This window comes from Oryzias latipes, chromosome 9 (assembly GCF_002234675.1).
Source record: "Oryzias latipes chromosome 9, ASM223467v1".
Taxonomy (NCBI): Eukaryota; Metazoa; Chordata; class Actinopteri; order Beloniformes; family Adrianichthyidae; genus Oryzias; species Oryzias latipes.
The window spans coordinates 13,108,461-13,128,023 of record NC_019867.2 but is presented as its reverse complement, the minus strand read 5'-3'; the positions used below and the strand labels follow the sequence as shown (position 1 = coordinate 13,128,023).

The 19,563-nt window shown below is 43.0% G+C and overlaps 1 protein-coding gene across 1 annotated transcript in view; it reads left to right on the top strand.

The window, feature by feature from the left end:
* Positions 1-19,563, top strand: part of fam222a (family with sequence similarity 222 member A) — a 49,454-nt gene that overhangs the window by 18,214 nt on the left and 11,677 nt on the right. The window contains exon 2 of the mRNA XM_004072604.4: positions 7,426-7,568. Coding sequence (XP_004072652.1) covers positions 7,472-7,568 — 97 coding nt within the window. The 5' untranslated portion in view covers positions 7,426-7,471. The remainder of the gene's footprint in view (positions 1-7,425; positions 7,569-19,563) is intronic.

Sequence of the window (19,563 nt, the reverse complement as noted above, 5' to 3'; positions counted from 1 at the left end):
CCCCTGCCGGTTCACTCCATTTAATCACAAATTTACTAAGCCTCTTTTGAAGTTCAGCAGCCAAGCTTAGAAATGACAGCACAACAAACAATGAGAAAAACACACACAAGAGAAAGACAATGAACACCGCTTGAATATTCAAGTGAGCCAGCATAGGATGGTTAGAGGGAAGAAAAGAAGCGTTGCTTTATTCTTGGTGTGCTAAGCCCATGAATGGACCTGTCTAGGACAATAAAGGATTGTGTCACATCGGGATAAGAAATGTAGCAATATCAACAATGCTTTACAAATGGTGTGTAATAAGGTTTGCAGTGGAAAATATAAATCCCTGCATTAAAACCACAAAGCGCAGCTCGTTTGTCTAACAGTTAGTGTGGAGGGCTGATGATTTATGTCAGGCGTCTTTCATGGAGAACCTGAATCTATGCCAAAACTCATAAATAAACACTGTGCCTTGTTTTTAAGACTTGTGTGTGTTTTTAAGGTTCTGGTGTGTCAGTAATCAGCGGTTCAGTGTGTACTCCACATTCATTTAGTTGGTTACAACATTCCCAGGGTGTAGACTGCGACTGATGCCCTGTAAAACAATACAACAAAGGTAGAGGCAGAAAGAGGAGGATGTGTTTCCCCAGTGGTTTGTCTGACAATCTTAAGCCCCACTCTCGTTGCTCAATGTTCCTAGCTGCCATGAACAGAAGCGCATAGACTCAGTCATGTTTTAGAACTCTTGGATTGGTTGGTGCTGCAAGTTAAGGATATGAACTCCAGCCAGTATTGAATAGTTTTTTGGGTTTTTTTTTAATGTGTGCAGGGCAACGTTATTTTAATCAATCTATCAGTTTACAGCACCTTCCTCTTGCTGGCAGTGCTTCAGACGCCTTTAAATTAATTTTATCTTCCTAGATATTTATCTTCTTAAGTCACAGATAAAATAAACAATACTGACTCTTCCTTCTGAGTATTTGTGGCATCTATCTAATTCAGAGGTACATAGCAACAAAAAAAAATGTGTACCGGTAAACTGATCAGTTTTATTCCTACACTGTCAAACGTTTGCTGATGTATTTGACCTGAGTAGAAATGCAACTGTCTCTTGTAACGGGCCTATGCAAAGACCATCATGGAGAAGCACACGTGATGTTTGCGTTCAATTGAAATGTGTTAAAGTTTCCTTAGACTTTATTTGAACAAGGTTTTAGTGAGTCGTACTGAAAATCTCATATTCAGTCATTCAGAGAATCGTTAACCGATGGCTTCCTTGTACAGCAGCAGTTGATGTATTGTTTTTCTCTGGAGCCGGAGAGGGCATGCCTCACAGTAGCAGAGCTTGTTATGAATCGGGGTTAAGGGACAGGTGTAAAGAGAGCGTAGAGGCCTGTGAGCTTCCCTGCTGTGCTCATCAGAACTGACACTAAACCCAGTAAATGACTCAATCTGAACAGTGGCCATCTGTAAAGCAGTCATTTTTTTTCTGGGTGAATGGGGCATTTCATTACTTATCAACAGAAATCTAGTTGAAATACAGATTTGAGATCACATCTCTGTCTCTTAATGGCTTCTGAACACTTAACATTTTTCTTTTTCATTTTTCAAAATGTCGAGCCTTAATGTCTTTGTGAGCACTTTTTCTGTAATAATGATATCCAGCATTGCACAAAGATAGTAGTTGGCTGTGAAGTCAGTTAGTCCTCATTGCTGTTACAGGGTTGACATTAGTCTAGGCATGCGTGTTTTGATTAGAGATGACAGACGACTCACTGCTAGTGGACTGCCAGACATTCCTCACCCTTCATCCCATGGGTGAAGCTATTGAAGCTGACTGGAATATGGAAAGCTAGCAGCTAAATGTTTTTACCAAAATGCCCTTCATTTTATGCGAAGCCTCCTATAAATACAACTGCTTGACAAACAGGGCTGTATAAGCCACAATAACAAGGACATGCTATATAATATATAGGACTCAGCTGCCAATATGTTATTCCAACGCTGTATATCATGGCAATAATGTCCAAACTGCTGGCTTTTACACACAATAGGCTTTTGTTGCACTGGTTATTTATTGTGCTGCTGTGAGGTTGCGCGGCGCTGGTGTGTGCATCCAGGGGCTTGTATTGTTAGTGAATCAGTGGCTCTTATTTGTCGAGCTGGTAGGGTTTGTTAACAATGCCTTTTTTATGTCCCAGAGTGCGTGCCTGTCGGCCAATGTCCCATCTGAATTTTTGTTTGTGTGGTTTTGTTGTTGATTTGTGTGCATGTGGATCAGGGTCAGCGAGCATAACCCTCTCATTGTGCGCCACGTCCAAATAGAGCAGTTTTATATCAGGCGCATGTGAGCATTTGTGTGGGTGTTTGTAACATACAGTATGAGTACAAATTATTTAGTGGTGGTGTGTGGAAAGAGCTGAGCCGAAAGGGGTTTACTGGCAGTCTTTCCTAATGGAGCCTTTCACTCTCCCACTATTCATGTGACAGTATGGTGACGGTGAAAGGGGGAGCCACGGATTAACGGGGTAGAGGCAGTGCCTTGTTAAAGAAAAAGAAAGGCCTTGAGTGTGTCGATTGGATTAACTTGTTTGGGCTTATTAAGAGGGGAGACACAGCAGCTTGTTAAAAGCACTGCATGGGGCGTCCCTTAGTGGGGCGGCAGGGTCACTATTCAATTAGGGGAACCCCCCCCACCCCCTTCAGAAATTGGTGGAAACTGTCGGCAAAGTTCCTGACAGTCAAAGGAGAAGTTTACATCAAATTAATATAGTAACAGAGTAACATTTAACAAATTTTGTCCATTAATATGAAATTCATCAAAAGCTGAATGCCTGGACTGAATTCTAGATGTTCTTTTATTACCTGCATATCACAAAAAATGAATTGTTCCACCAGTTGAAAAATCTCACCATCTTCATATGAAGTAATGGTGGCAAATTATTTACAGCATAAAACAGTAGCAATTGGTGTTTATGTCCAGCTTTGGCAAAGTCAAGAAATGATAGTGGATAAAAGGTTTAGACTGTTGTGTGTGTCTGTGTGTGTGTGTGTGTGTGTTTGTGTGTAAGAGTCTGTGCAGTTTTAATATCAAATCACTTCACAACAGTCACTGTGCAGACTCAAATTAACCGTAATAAACTTGCAGATTCAAATAGATAAGATGGATTTGTTTTTAAAGACAGTCTTTGCTGCAGGGCTTTGTATTAATATAAATAATAGTTATAAACAGTTAAAATCAATAAGAGAAATCAAACAGAACTTTTTCTCCAGAAAAGTTGTCTCAGTTTGTGAGATTCCCAAATGCAAACATCCTTGTGATCTGCGAGTTTAGAATTATACACTGAGTTAAAAAAATATATACATTTAATATATGAATTTATATTTTTTTTAACTCAGTGTATGATTCTAAACTCACAGATCACAAGGATGTTTGCATTTGGGAATCTCACAAACTGAGACAACATTCCTTGAACAATTGTCTAAATAAAAAAATTCGCCTCTGAGAAAAAAAAAAAACTTTTAAAATTCCGTCTCATATAATGTTATTTTCTGGTTTTATACAGTTTAAAACGCGAGTTACCGGGGGCGCTTATGCTTGTGTAAAAAAGCAAGACCACTCCCATCAAGTAACTCCTTGTGGTTACTTGTACTGCATCTGGCCCCCGTTACTTTTGTTTTGAAATAGGCTTCAATCAGGAAGCTAAAAGGATTATGTTTGTTTTGCCAGCAGTGCAGACTACTTTCCTTCTTCTGGAATAAGAAAAAGAGTCAATATTGTGATTTTCATAGAAGTATACCTTTTCTTTTAGAAAAAAATGAATGTGCACAATCACTTTGAATGACTTTACGCTACATACCATTTGAATTCTTACCTTTATTCTATAACCAGCATGTTGATATCTGTTGTGCAGATAAGAGTTTTTGAACTGTGGTTTAAATTAGAGCCTAATTTTAAACACACATTTAAAGCTTTAACTTTCCAGCTCATTATAGACGTTTCTGACATATAATATTAAGCCCAGAGTATTAGCTCCCATACTTTAACCTAAAGCATGTGTAGCTCAACATCAACATTGGGTTTATTCACCCATGACCACCCTGTTGCACCCCACGCTTGGCAGGATGCTTATCTGAGCAGACAGCTTTGGGCGCGGGGAGCCATCTCTTCTGATCTCCTGTGCAGTTTAAGAACCTTTTAACTAAGGAATAGCCCTCTGCCAAGCCCACAGCCTCTTGATTCCAGCTTATTCCCTCATCTCATGGGACTGATCTTCCGCCCCCATTTCAAACCCTGCAGAAGTGTTAGCAGTACGGGAAAGAGCTGATAGACAACCTTTTTAGGCTTTTGAGATATCCCTGCTCTGGTGTAATAGGAGACCTGTGAGTGGATTTGATGAGCGAGTGAAGTGCAGGTGGTGTTTTGAGCTGCAAGAAGGACAGTGTGTGTGGGTCTGTGTGTGTGTGCGCATTCACCCACACACACACACATACCCCAGCACCTTTTCAGAGATTGACCTCGTCAAGACATGCTGTTTTCAGGGCAGCTGGGTGATGGGTCACAGGCTTTTGGTTTCAGAGATAATTTCCTGCCACTGATAGACATCTGCCAAGTCGCACAATAACCTAATAGGAGAAGATGAAGGGAAAGGGGAGGGGGGGGGTAGACAAACAAGCAGAAGACCTGTTCCTTTTGGCCCTTTCTTAAAGCAATAATAGGAGAAAATTGGTTCCTGAAATTGAATTGAAAAAAGCGGGTCTCCCTCAGCAAAGTATAATGCCTCTGAATACATTTGGTGAGCAGCAAATGGAGAAAAATGGAGGGTAGTTACACGATTGTCTTTCATTTCAGAGAGAGGGAAAAACTGTGGCTGGATCCCGCGTTAAGATGAGCTTTTAGTCTCAATCTGCACCCCGTGTCCACTTCCCATCTCTCAACCACTATCTTTGAACAAATGGACTGTGAGGATGGGCTAGTTGTGAAATTAGTATCCTCACAGAGAACACACAGAAAGGATTATGTGAATAGCCTGTAATGAGCTCAAAGTGCCAGTGTGTTTGGGCCAGGCCTCCCTGTGAGCGAGAGGAAATGGCACTGCAAGCAACCTTTTTTTTTTTCCGTCTTTTTTTTTTTGCTTGAGCACCTGGCGAGACATAGAGTGGTCCCTCTCTTCCATCTGCAAAGAGTGCGTTTGTGCATACATATCCATGTGTGTGTGTACAACACAGAGCCTGGATTTCATTTACTTGTGTTTTTCAAGGAGGTGCATTTTTAGTATGTTTCGTACTGTGTGGCTTGTGCTGTAAGTGTCGGTTTGTGCCGCCTGTGACAGGCTTTAAAAATACACATGTGAGTTGTGTTAAGTGCATTGTACAAGCCTCGGGTCAAATGTAATGTGTCGAGAAAAATTATTTCAAGGCTTTTTATGGGTGAAAGGCCAAATTATTTGCAGCGCTGATGCATTTTCTGGAACCTGCTTGCAATCTTAAACTCTTCCACCTAGAAAAGTGAATATGCTGCAGAGTTTGTTTTTTTTGCATTCCCATTTGTTACTTTGTCACCTCTGATATCTTAAAATGTAATCAGTAAAAAAAGGAATTTATTATTAAGTTAGAAAAAAAAGAACCTAGTTTTTCTCGACCTTGTTTCTGTTGAACGTGAACTCAGTATAAACGAATTAGTACTTAATTTATTCTTTTTCAAAAAGTAATGTGAAATAAATAAAATATCTGATGATGATTTCAGATCATGTTTGTATTTCATAATTTATTTCCTTAAACATACTTTTCCTATAGTCTAACTATTTTATTTTACTGTTTCTCAATGAATTTTTTTTATTACACAAATTCAAATGTTTAAGTTATAATTCCGGCTTTCTTCTTTATTTCAGCTAAATAACATGTTTAAATGGTTTTGCTTTATAAATTCTTTGTTAGTTTTATGATTATTATAGTTTATTGAAGTCCTTTAATAGAGAGGACAGGAATCTGAGCTTTATGCACCGCTGTTAATTTATTATGGAATCCTTGTAGTTGCTTTCTTTTATATCAAATTTGTAATCTATAAAACTAAGTGATGGACTGATGCCTAGTGGCTAAATGTTTATTTACCGAGAAAATAAATACCAGAGGAGCAGCCTGTGACAGGCACATGAAAAATCATTTTTCAATAATCAGCCACGCGTCATGGCGGAGACAGTGAAACTGATGGCACAGATGAAATATTTACCTCACTTCTTTGTTTTAAAAATGAGAGAACAGCCCAGATGGAAACAATAGTGTTTCGCGCTGATGGATTGTAGACGAGATTCAAAGAAGGCAGAGTTGTGATTAAATCTACATTCCTTTCTGTAGATGCAACCGTTATCCATTGTAGGTGAGCCTTTGCGAAAGCGGGCAACAATATGAGCTCGGTAAACAATGGTGGAGCGAGGCTTGATTGAAATGACATGAAAACAATTTCAGGGTCTAAGTTTTTCCTTCAGCTGCTCCCATCTGGTGTATAATCCAAGCTGAAAACTTTAATCAGTCATCTTTGTTATGTGACACGGTATGTCCCTGAGGAATGATAGCCTTTATGCTGTTTGATATTTGAAGGCTTCTATTAGGCAGCCATGAGTTTTTTATGTATGTAATATGTGTAATATATTGCTGTGTTGTGTGTTTTTTTTTGTTTTGTTTTTTTGTCGGACCGACCTCGTTTGGCTTTTTGGTGGAGAATCCAGCAGCGACTGCCGTCCTGTTCCTGAGTGAAGGTGGCTGTGGAGCTGGAGATTTATGGCCTAGAGGGAGATTGATTAGTGCCGTCACTAGACCTGATGTGCAGTTGGCAGTCTCCCTCTCTCAACCCATCCCACTTGCTCACACACACACACATTTACACACATACAGTTTAACACACAGCTATGCGTGCATCGAGACACGGCTCAGGCCCCCAGGCCTCTTCTGACACTCCCCTAAAGCTGTTGCATGTTAAGTTGTAGCAGACAGACTGCTGTTTTCTCAGCATTACCTTTTTTTCAGTTCATAGATAACGCCATCAATCACCACATGCACACCTTCCTGGAACATAGTGTGTCTCGGTGCCTGAGTGTTGTGCTGTCTGTTAGCTTGTGTGTTTGTTTTGAGGATAGTTTCACAGACGGGAGATGCGGTTGAATGGCTGCGGATGTGTTGTTTGAAGCTGCGGAGTGACTGGCCTGGACTCTGCTCTGAGCCCATGTCAACCGTGCTGCCCCCAGCACAGGTGTGTGTTTATCATTCAACACACAGAGCTGAGAGGCTGGCAGCTGCAGGCATACTTTCCCAATTAAATCCCCAGTGAGAAAACTCGCACATCAAGCCCCCAGCTAGTTCCTACTGGTTTACCAGAAACGGCCGTGGAGCTTTGACCTCATATCCGGCCTCTCACCTCACATCCATGCTCTTGTTTCTCTGCTCTAGGTTGGCCGCAGAGCTCCCCCGGCTGTAGTACTGTGCCCGTCTCGCCATGCTGGCCTGTCTGCAGAGGAGGCAGAACCCTCCACCCCAGCACCCTGTGTGCGCCAGCAAGACCCTGGAGGCACCACAATCCCTTGGACGGAAATGTAAGTTAACAACTTTGGGGGGCTGGAGGTCAGGAGTTCATCTGGCCTTAAGCTTCGGAAAGAGATAGGCCTGTGTTTGACATTTGAATTCAATCTATCTCGCTCGGTGAATGATGGAAGTGGGTGTTTAACCCTGACTGTGAAGTGAAGAAAAATAGACTTTCCTCATTCTATTGTCGTCATTGTGTTCCCTCACTACTTTGAGGAATTCTAAACAGCTTCATTGGCTTCACGCTTAGACTTTGGATTGCTATGCAGTTCAGTGACTTACTGCGAGGGAGGAAGTCTAACTGTGCTGATTGTGCAGTCGTGGCAACAGGGCTGAACAGACAGTGTTTAAGGTTCCTCACTGGCCCCAGGTGACCCTGAGGGTCTGTAAACATTTACAGTGTCTGGCCCTGGCCGCGCTGGCTGCATGTAAAGTGCGGCAGCTGCTATGTTTGCTCCCTAACCACCGTCCTCTGTCCAATCACAAAATGGTGTAAAGGGACTGAAAGCACAGGGTGGAAATCTGTCTCCAGGCTTGCAAATCTAGCTCTAACCAGTTTGGGATTAGACAGAGATACAGCAGCAAGGAAGGTGAACTTCTGACTAACTTTAGCTGGAACTGCATAAGCTCCTTTTGTGACATGTAAAAGCTTTTATTTCCTTTTATTGAGAACTTTTAGGTCTTAATAGGCTTTGTTTTCAAGAGGCAATACTTCAAACTGATTAGAAGTCCTGGGAGATAAAGAATGGTGGCTGAAACTCAGCAGTATTCTATTGGAGACGATTGAAGTTCAGTTGGAACACATATCACGGTTAATGTTATTTTGTTTTTTTTTTAATCTGAGGAACATTATACCAGACCTGTAACTAGCACAAAGAAAAACTTTAGAGCTTAGTTTGGATTTGCAAAGAAAAGAAACGGTAGCAGCGTTCATTCTTAACTCCTCTCTGGCCAATTAGCTACTTCTCGGCAGAAAATCACACTCTAGTTTTCACTTACAGAGGCCACCAACAACAAGGGGACCATGTGTTACTTCTCTCCTCAGATCTGTGTTTGTTTTTTTTCCTGATCTGTGCGGATGCTTCGTATGAAGCTGTGCATGAAAGACAGAGAAAGCCCGTGAGAGAAGCAGAGCTGCACGTACATGTGGAAGGGGGCAGCTCTTTATCTGAGTGAGGTTTAACCATGCTCACTAATGAGGCTTTACAGAAACAGTGTGTGCATATGTGTGTGTGGTGAGGGGGGGGGCTCAAAATAAAATTAGCGAAGGTAAAGATGGAGAGGAAGGGAAAGAAATGGAGGAAATCCTCAACAGTCCTCTTAATCGATTCCCCACTTCCAATTTCACAGGATTAGCCCACTTCCTCTCAAGGTCCTTTATTGAGGAGCAGCCAGTGGGAGCTCGGACTTAAATCAATAGAGAAAAAGAACAGTCTCCAGTCTTCCCTTTGGCCTCCCTCTTACTGACCCTCTCTGTCTAACGCTCCCATTCTCCGTCTCTACATCTCCACCTGTTAAACCCTTTGATTGAATAACTACCACGGCGACTTACTTGAGGTTTATAATAAGGAAGGTTGGACATAATAGCCTCCTTTCTGTCCTTGAATTCAAAAGGAGGGGGGAGCAAGTGTTGGATTTCCACCGCTGTGCAGCACTTGGACTCAATAAGGTAATTGTTGGTCCAGGCCCAGAAGGGCTACAGAAAAGCAGACAGTGGGTCTGGCTGGAGAAGTAGGCACACTCAGGTCACCATGCTGAGCAGGTCCCTGTGACTGATTGGTTGTGGCCCAGTTTTTGCCAAAATGGAAGGGGGTTGTGGGTAAGGTGACCTGCGCTCTCAACAGGGAGCCAAAGAGAAGAATACAGCCTTCAAATTCAGGCAGTGAGAGAAAGCGGATGATGGGGGGAGATCTGGCAGTGAATTGGAGGTGAGTTGTATCATTTGCATTTGCTGTCCTTTTCATAAATGCTTTAGATATATGTGTGTGTGCGTGCACCCACGTGTGTGAGAGAAAACCTGGGTGGCAAAGCAGTTGGGATGAGAGAGCGAAGGGTTTTTAGGGAAAAATCCTGCATGCAGATGATGAGTGGCTGCACAGTTCATTGATGCAACTCCCATTAAAAATCCCTCATAACCTCAATAAAAAAAGGACTTAACTGGCTCTACCATCAGCTGGAAGCGCTCAGATCAGCTAGCCAGACAATCAATTTCCCCGGAGCGCACAGAGCTTAGCAGGAGAAACGGGAGGCGGAGAGCGGGATGTTTCCATTATCACAGCCTGCTCTGTGTCTGGGCTTGGGAGGGTGAGGTACTGAGGAGTGGGGAGAGAAAGGAGAAAGAGGCAGAATGAGACGGGGAAAGACAGACAAGTGGAGAAGAGAGTGAAGCTGAAAGGGAGAAAGAGAAGCTGGCTTTTTAAAAAGCTATTGACCGCCTGCCCTTAAAAATATCATATTGGATTAGCCTCACAGGGGCAGCCTTTTGATATTTTCTTCCTTGGCCGTGGAATTAAAAGCAGCGCAGAGCATTACTTGAATTATAAATCATAGGCACTTGCTTTCCTTGCTCCCAAATTCTGAGCATATGTGCTACACTCTCCAGTGCGAGCCCCTGTCATTTTTAATTAAACCCCCCCCCCCCTTATGGGTGACATTTGTAGCTTGCCTCCTTTCTTCATCCTCCCCTTCCGCTCTCTATCCATGCCTCAGATGGAGACATGAAAGGCAGAGACAGCAGCAGAGCTGTGGGTCTCTCATTGGGCTTTTCCTGAGAGAGGGCACCCATCCAGGCAGATGAGAGAGACCCTGCAGGGAATGACGGGTGAATGGATGCCACTGACCCTAGCCACCCTCATCAATTGGTGACCCCTCCTCTCCCTCCCCCAATTCATTCATCCTTACCCGATTGCAGGCCACTGCTGTGGGTTTGCAAGTCCCAAAAACCAGGAGTAAACCTGCCAAACTCTCCTCCTGCAAAGACAGCCTCCTTGGTCCAGTGACGAATCACACTGAAGTGGCTGGACAGGAGGCTCAGCGACCCCCACCCTCACTTCCTGTCTGCCTCCTTCAATTGTCCTGCCACATGTCAATTAAATAAAACAGATCCCAAATCTGTCACTTAAATGGTTAATGGAAATACTTCTGCCTGTTCATCAGAATATCTGTTCAAATCTTAGCAAGTTTTCATTTGTTTTACTCCTAGCAACTACGTTGGTGCCAAAAAATAAATGTTCTAAGAATACAACTGTCAGACAGCACATTTTTCCAGACAGGCTGCAGGCGCTCCCCCTCTTGAAGACCCACTCCAATGAAAATTGTGTTTTGGTGTTTTTGTAGCATTTTTCACATGATGAAGGACATACATAAAGAAAATTAAGCTTAAAATTGCATTTTTGAGTATTTCTTTCTTCAAATAGTTGTGAATCAGGAGCAGAAGAAAAATGCTGTTGGAAAAAGCTTGTATGTGGCGTAAGACCTACAACAGTCTGAGACTTTAACCACTCATCTTGATGCTGCTTCCATATTTGTCCCATGGTTGGATCTCACTTAAGTTTTAAGCAGCGTCTCTTTCTATCTACAAATGCAAAAATGAAGATTTGTACCTTCAGTTGTGATAAGTAACTTCTGGTTTGGGCAAATTAATACATAAACCCAAAATTCTAGTAAATCCAATCGGGTTCCATGCTGCTTTGTAGCGCAGACATGTAGGAGCACAAGCACACCTGCAGCCATGACCCCATGTGACAACACCCCAGAGGCCCAAAGTGCCAATCAGCCAGGTGTAGATGAAAATTCCCACAGGGCCTGATATCCCAGGTTCATTCCATGTCAGGCAGGTTGAACCCTCCTCTAGCTTGATCGACAGAGACAGCCCGGCATTGTCACACTCAGCCTCAGGACATGACATAGAGGTTCACCAGGGGGATTGTAGTTTTCCTAATAGCTCTGTGCCTCTGCAGGCAGAGCTGCCAGAACCATTAGTGTGGTTTGCTTTCAGCTGCTTCTTCTCCAAAACCCTGCTACCGTCGAAAGGTAATGTGCTCAGGTAATGACCTCTAGCCACCTCTCCTCCACTGCTGTCTAAGACAGAGAGGGACATAACAGGGGAATTAGCCGGCCATATCAAATTACAATGTGCTGCTTCAACGACAACTACCCTGGGAAAGGTACGAGGAGGAGCATTTTTCACTTGAATATTTAAACATCGCCACCAACAGCAGCAGCAGAAATAACAACCTTTACCCTGATTGCCTCAGGACCCTGAAGGTGGGGGGCATAAAGTGGAACTGGGGGAGAAGGAATGGAGATGGCGAGGGAGAGCGAATCTGCATGCACTTGACCTTTTCCCACTGATTGAACCACCTCATTTCTGACTCCCATTTGAAATTCCAGAGGAGACCCGCTGAGACTGTCATTACTCCACAGTCTGCTGCGAGGAGGCAGAGGTCATGAGGTATTTTTCATTGGTAAAAGGTCATCAACGCCTAACCACAGCATCTATACAGTAATTTCCTGCTTGCCTACTTGCTTTTGCAATTTTATTTATTGCAAGAAAACATGAATATCTCAACATTTTTTAAAGAACTTGTGAAATCCTGCGACTGAGATTTCCACAGTTTTTGCATTTGGCATTGATTATATTTGTCGCACCCTGTGCATACCAGCCAGTCTTCTGCCAGGTTGGTGTCTCAGTGCTGGCACATTGAAAACCATTTCCGGAGGATAGCGTCCCTACAGAGACATTCCTTCCCTCTGCCCCTCTGCCTTCTGCTTCAGGCACAGGGAGGGGGCAGGCAGTCCTATTGCTGTGAGAGGTGAGCTTTAGGAAGAGGATCTCTGCTGTAGTTTTGGTCACAGCAGGACTTGGGTTCAGAAGCAAGTCCCTTGTTCCAAATCCTCTGAGTTGGCATTTGGACTTCCCAGGTGCATGGCTTTACCACCCTCTGCCTCGGCCTGCCAGAGTGGGAGGGGGCTGGAGGATGGGAGCAGGGGGACAGACAGTGTCTGCAGCTTCTGCTCACAAAATAACAAATAAGTTTAGTCCTAACGGGGTTGAGCCCACCACAGTACAACTCTGAAGCGCACCAAGGAAGCTTTGCATGATTTTTATCAGTGCGTAATATATTATTAAAGACAAGATGAAAAGTTTCAAAATAAGGTTTATCACCACAATTTAAAGTTTAAATTGACTTTTTTTGTTTCAGGATTTGCTATTAAAGTATGATTTTGCCCCAAGTACATTTTAATGATTTGATGTTTTAGGATTTAAGAAGACCAAAACTCCAAAGTGCATGATGCGTTCAAGCTACCAGTTTGTTTTTGTCACTGAAAATTACAAACCTTTTTCAGTCCCCTGTAGGAGATTTGTGTTTTTTAGACATTAGCCCGAAATTCAGGTTCACAGAAAGTCTTTCTGCAAAGAGTGCAAGTATGAGTCAAACTACAAACAAAGTTGTGTTTGAACAAAGAAAGATTAGAAGTGGTGCTTTTGTTTCAAGTGGTCACAAACTTTAATTCCGTTCCCTGCTTTGGTTTTTCAATCTGCTCCAATGGCAGAGAGGGTTTGGCAGAGAAAGCATGGGAGTGCAAAATGTCCACACCACAATGTTCACATCATTGCTCCTGTGAGACGTTTAACTGCAGTTTATGTGGTTTTCTCTCCAGCTGCACTCTCATGAAGGCTGCCCTCATATGCACTGGCTCAGTCTTCATTTAAGGACACAGAAATGGTGAATTTTACTTGCTCTTATTTTAGGTTGAGGCTGTGTATTTTACTGAGGTCTAGCTATGAGTTCCAGGTGTTTTATCACAGCCAAGGCCTTTAAATGCCAGTCTAGACATCTACGGAGTTATTTGATTCCGTTTTTTTGTTTCGTCTATAGAGGAAACGTTATTGACCCCGCAAGAAATACGTAACAAAAAGCTGAGAGAAATAACGTTTTTTCAAAGTGATCACAGAGTTCAGCTTTTATTGTGAACAAACAGGTGGCTCATCTGAAAGTCATACCTCATCAGAATGAAGTATTTTAGGTAGACTGTTTCTTTTTGCTGAAAGTGCATTTATTCATCCAAGGCTCATCTTCATTTGCTGTCTCCCTCCTCCTCCCCCCCATCGTCTACCCTTCTCCTGCTGGCATGTGTGCAGCGTTGGAGTGGCTTGTTGTCTGTGCAGTGTTAAATATTAATTGGGAATCAGTGGAGGACTTGTCTGCTAAATGATAGAACAGAAGGGCCCGGGCTTGCCTCAGGCAGCCCGCAGGCACCTTTCTTCTTTCATTTACCTGCGGGTCTGTGCACCAGCACTTCCTCGGGTCTGACAGGCCTGCCCAAGCGCCTCCAGCCTCCCCTCATATCTCCTGTTCTCCATTCCTTTTTCTTCCTCCTCCTCCTTTCTGCACTGATTCCTTCTCTTATCTCTGTGTGCACTTGCTATCTTTACCTTTGGGGGCTTTTAGTCCAAAACAGTGTGTTGTTGCCGTGTCCATTTGAGTTTGTGCGTGGCTGTGAGCTTCTTGCTCTTAGCGTTACATGTAACCCTTTGAGAAAACAGTATCACAGCATGGCATACTCTCTTAAAGACAGGACAAAGAGAGCCTGACATAAATCTTTCAGCTCAGGTTTTTTTTTCTCCCTCGGCTTTGTGTTACTTTGTGTCTCATTGCCAAATGTTTTATTTTGTTTCCTCTCTTAAATGACCTCACACTTTGTGCATCTTTCTTCTGTGATTCCTGCTCCCTTCACCCTTTTTATGTGCAGACGTGTAAACAGCTGGCACCAACAGCTTCTTTGTCACTTGCTGCAACTTGTGGTTCACCCCTTTGGATGAAGTGAATTAAGCTGCTGTTTCTGAAACCAGGCGAGTCTTTCCTGTTGTATTTTTATACTCTGACAAGGTTTGCTTACTATCTGCTGGTCAGTGGCAGGTGTAAATAGACAGAAGGAGCAGAGTGGCCAGCAGAGAAGCAGTGATATAAATGGAGAGGAGGAGGAGGCTGCGTTGACTTTGATGCCACAGGAATGAGTTCACAGGCTCATGAGCACAGGCTTAATCGCACATGACAATATCGGCTGGTGTGCCAGTCGCAACGCATAACTACTCCACTGCTTGTGCTGACTCGAGGTATTTGCTGATAAAGCTCTACTTTCTAGACCGTGCTGTATGCACAATGAGGGTGGCCCAGGCAGGCTTGGGGGCTGGCTCATCACAAACAGCCCACAAACCAGGGGGCTATACCCCCCATCTATGCAGAACCAGGCTCACCAGAAAGCCCCCCCGGCAGGACTCTGAAAATTTGTGATGAATATTTTTGCCATTTATTATCTATGACACTGCCCACCCAGAGCCATACATTATTAGTGGTGGAAAGCGCCTGTTGCTCTACATAATGAGGTCATTTGAAATAGTTTTTCTTTTCCTTCGCTTTTTTGTTTACTGTCATGATAATGAACACAAAGCTCTCTCTTTGTGTTTTTAAAGTGAGGTAGACATTTTGTCCCAGTTTCTGTTTGTTTGATGCACGGGTGTCCTATAAAAGGCCTGACACGGCGGCTGCTGTTGCCCTGCATTCCTCTGTGGCTCATAGAGGACGTAAACTGCCTACTGGTTCAGTGTTTGCCAGATCCTGAGCCGATCATCGGTCATAAACACCATTACCAGTGTTCTTCTCGGTCTAATTTCCTTTCAAGGCCAACATTTCTTACGCTAAATATGAAAGACCAAGATGTCAGCCTAAATATGTCACCTTCCTTTTGTTTTACTAGATGTTTGAAAATGTCAGCGTTGATCATAATTTCTTAATTCCCTTGACAGGCTGGGGGTCTCCTCTGATGTTGCCAGTGGTGTTAATGGGGCAGGAATGCGGGACGAGTGCTTTCCCACGCTGTTGGTTTTCTTCTGCCGGTTGAGATGAGGCTGCTGGCCGGCGCGGCCCTGCTAATGCAGCTCGAGTGCAGATAAATGGAAAGTGACACTTGTGTGTGTAGAATGGTATTTGTGGTGACGCTTTGACTACAGATAATAAAGTGTTCGCCCTGAGGTGATTTTGCCCGGCAAGCACCCCAGATGAAACTCACTTACTCAGTGAGGGAGACAGAAGAGACAGGGAGAGGGGATGAAAAGACAGAAGGAGGTGAAGCCAGGGAAGAACACAAAAGGAATACAGTGAGGAGTTGAAGAGGATAAATAAAGAGAGCAGCAGCATGAAGAGACGCATGCACGGGGAGACTGAGCCGTCTTTCATTTCAATCTTTTATGTGGCAAGGGCTGCGCATGTTTTAAAGTGGGAGACGTATAAACACAAAAAAACGTCAAACTCCCAGATTGGGCTTTATGCTGAATCAATAAAAAGATTTTTTTTTCACGTTTTTTTTTACCCTCTCCCTTACATACAGGAAACAGTTTGGAAGATAATGAACTGAGGTTATTTAAAGACCTACTCCAATATAAACGGTGTATTTGGTGTGCATGTTCTTGTAGCATTTTTCTTATGATTGGTAAATGAAATTATAATTAAAACTGCATTTCAGAGTATTTCTTTATTCAAATAGTGGTGAATCAGGAGTAGATGAAAAGCCTGTAGTTGTTACGTACAAACTACAATCAGCAGGCCATTCCTGTTCTGCACCATTCTGATATACCCATTTGTAGACTGAAGGATCCACGTACTTTTTCGTTTTCCTTGTCCGAGCTGGCATCTGGCTCAAAACTGCTTCTATACGACTTCTATATTGCTCACAATTTTTTTTCCACTGCTAATGTTAGCTTTGGGTCATGAGAGGCTGTAAGATATCGGGAGAGTGAAAACAGAGGGATATTGGGAACGCTTTTAATAAAAGATGAAAGGATGATTGGAGTGGGACTTTAAGAATATGAAGATTCACCTTTAAGACACTTTGTTCTAATGAAACAGATCTGGGAGGATGTCTATGTGCATTTATATGGGTGCATTTGCCTAGCCATATGTATAAAGGAGTCCTTCAGGATCAATCGGTTCTTAGTCATTTCCCCCACAGCCCATAAAAGCCAGGTCTGTCTGGAAGGAGCATGAGGCTGCCACATCAAACAAGCTAATTAATTTTCAATGCTAATTCTGTAACATCTGGCTTTGGAGATAAATTCTTACAGGAAAATGTAAACATGGCAGCACCCCGGTGGTGTAATATTTTACATTTCTTGGGTTAAAAGCCTTTATAACAGAAACCTAATTAGCGGTTTTGATTGGACCAGTTGTCTGCGCTTGTTACTCACATATGTAAGAGCTAAAGTAAATTGCGATTATGTTTTTTTTTTTTGCTCCCTTGCTGTTATCTGTACCTTTGGGCCTTATCTCTGTCTCAGTGTACTCTATTAAATGCACACGTGTACCGCTTCACTGCAGGCCAGCTAAATGACCTCAGCTGCAGGGTGGGTGTGTGTGTGTGAGTGAGTGAGGAAGAAGCCCAAATTTGGCTCTCAGCTCAGTAGTCCTTCCATCTGCTTGTGCAGAAAATAGACAGATTAAATCTGGGATGAGATTGGCTTTGATGAAATGAAAGATTAGATTTGGGAGTTTTGTCCAAGTTTCCCTCTAAATCTATTTTAATGATCAAATCCATTTTTGAAGCCGTGCCATATCTGCTTGCCTGTGAAGGATCAGTGTGCAGATTGCTTTAACGTTCTCATTATCCTCTTTGCTATTTGTGGAACATGTTGGCAGGTTAAAAGCCCGCCGTGTGAGGCCTTATGGCACCCCCTGTTGAAAAGTGAAGCCCAGAATACTTGTTTTATTTTGACTACACAGCGATTTGTTGGATAAAAGTTTTCATTTAATTTAGTACCACCCCCCTTCAAAAAATAGCCTTTAAAGACCCACTGTAATGAAAATTGCATTTTTTGTGTTATTAACATGTTCTTGTAGCATTTTTCTCACTATGGAGGAAATTCATGAACAATTACCAATGAAATTGGTGATGAGATTGAGTATTTATTAGTATTTTATTTAAATGAGTATTTTATTTAAATTGTTGTAAATCAGGAACCGATTAAAAAAAAGCTGTTGGAAAAAGCTTGTAGCAATGACACGCTCCATTTCGATGCATCCCCTTGCAGACAAATGGATCCATGTATGTCTGTGATTTCCTCGTCTGAGCTGGCATCTGAATCAAAACTGTACGACTGGATAGCTCCAATATTGCTCACCATTTTTGTTGCACCGATAATGCTAAATTTGGGTTGTGAGGGAATGTAAGCTAGTAGGAAAGTGTGTAAACAAATGGATGATGGGAAGTGGGGGCAGGCTTACTCTATGCTAACAGTCCCATCCACAGCTCAGAGGCAAATCTCCTGCGGCTTTGCTGAAACTATTTCCCAGAAAACGACACAGGTATTTTTTTTTGGTTAAAAACGGCACAATAATAATTATAAGACCAGTGGGAACACTTCAGTCAGACAACTCATGCAGTAAAGAAATTTATTTTATGTTCTTTTAGTTTGGCATAAGGCTCCGTTCAATTACATAAGACAAGATCTCCATGAAACTGTTGGGTAATAAACTACCCCTAACGGAGCTCTCAGGTGGAAGCCGGGGAGGAGGGTGGGACGATGAACGCAGCGCTTGGGGTAAAGGACGAGAGGAAAAACTGCCCACCTGGACTTTTATCAGACGCTGAACAGGTGAGTTGATTAACTGAACCGCCCTAGGGAAGAGTAACCGAAGTAAACACACTACTTGAGTAGTCTGCCTGAAATGCTTCCAAGGTTGCTCACTTTTAGAAAATTCGAGTTGGACTTAAATGAAAGTTTGTTGCTAAATAGATTTTTTTCTGAAGGTCATATTGAAGTGTAAAAAACTACTAGCAGTTTTGATGAAGATGTGTGAAGAGCGAGACTTTTTTTTCTTTTCAGTGTGCATTTGTTTGATAACTATGATGACACAAGCACCCGCTGAATTCAGACATCTCTATCCTCAGAGAAATCACTGCAGTTTGATTTTATCTTTGTAATTATAGATAGCAAAGGCCTGACAAATAATTGCCTTGATTATTATGTATTTCTGTGTTGTTGCACAGAAAATGAACCTTGAGATGAACAGAGGGAGATAAATGCTCCTAAAAATGGCTTTTCTGATATCAAGCAAGCAGCAGGGTTTCCTTCCCCCTCGTGCGCACTTGAATTGATTAGTACTTTGGTTGAGGGCATATTCAACATGTCTGCCCCCCTGCAAGGCTGCTCTACCCTGTTGATCACTGGCTCATACATGTGCTTCCTCTGCTCCCTCTCTCCTCAGGAAGCTCCTGTGGGGCACCAGGGCTTTGATTGACTGGCGGCTGAGTCCACAGGACGCCTCTATTATTATCATCTCTACCTCGGCAGAGGGGCGGGGGTCAATGTCCAGGGGGTCTGGCCGACAGCCCCCGCTTTGTGTGCCCAATAGTCAATTAGAGGCAGCGCACTGCCGGAGACGAGTGGGATGCAGGGTTAATTGCAGGGGACCAAACAGCTGGCTCTATCAGGGCCCATTGTGTTTGCCGCAGTTGTCACGGCAATCCAGGCCTGGCTGTAATCGCTGACTAATCAGCCCTATGCCAGATGACACCTCCATTAGCACAAGGCAGGTATTGTTAAGGACGCAAAGCTGCTTCTGGTTTCCCCACGCCTGCCCATCGCTTTACAGCCGGCTAATGGAGGCGGGGAGAGGATGTCATAGACCCCAATCCTATCTGATAGGAGTTGAAAAATAGCCACAGGCCAAAGGTTTCTCCAAGGAACAAAGCTGAGCATTCTGCCTTGCCATGATGTGTCAAACTTTTTTGAAGTAGAGAAATTCTGCTGTGACGACTTTGGATTCTACTTTAGCCAGTAAACATATATTTCAATACTGTCCTTACAAAGAGGTGAAGGAAAAACTCTCAATTGGTGGTGGAATGTGGTACAAGAGTGTGAAAACTGTGACATCTTACTTGTACAAAACAAATTCCACACTTTGATACTTGTTTGGATCCATGTTCCAAGCAGTTTCCTTGAAAAAA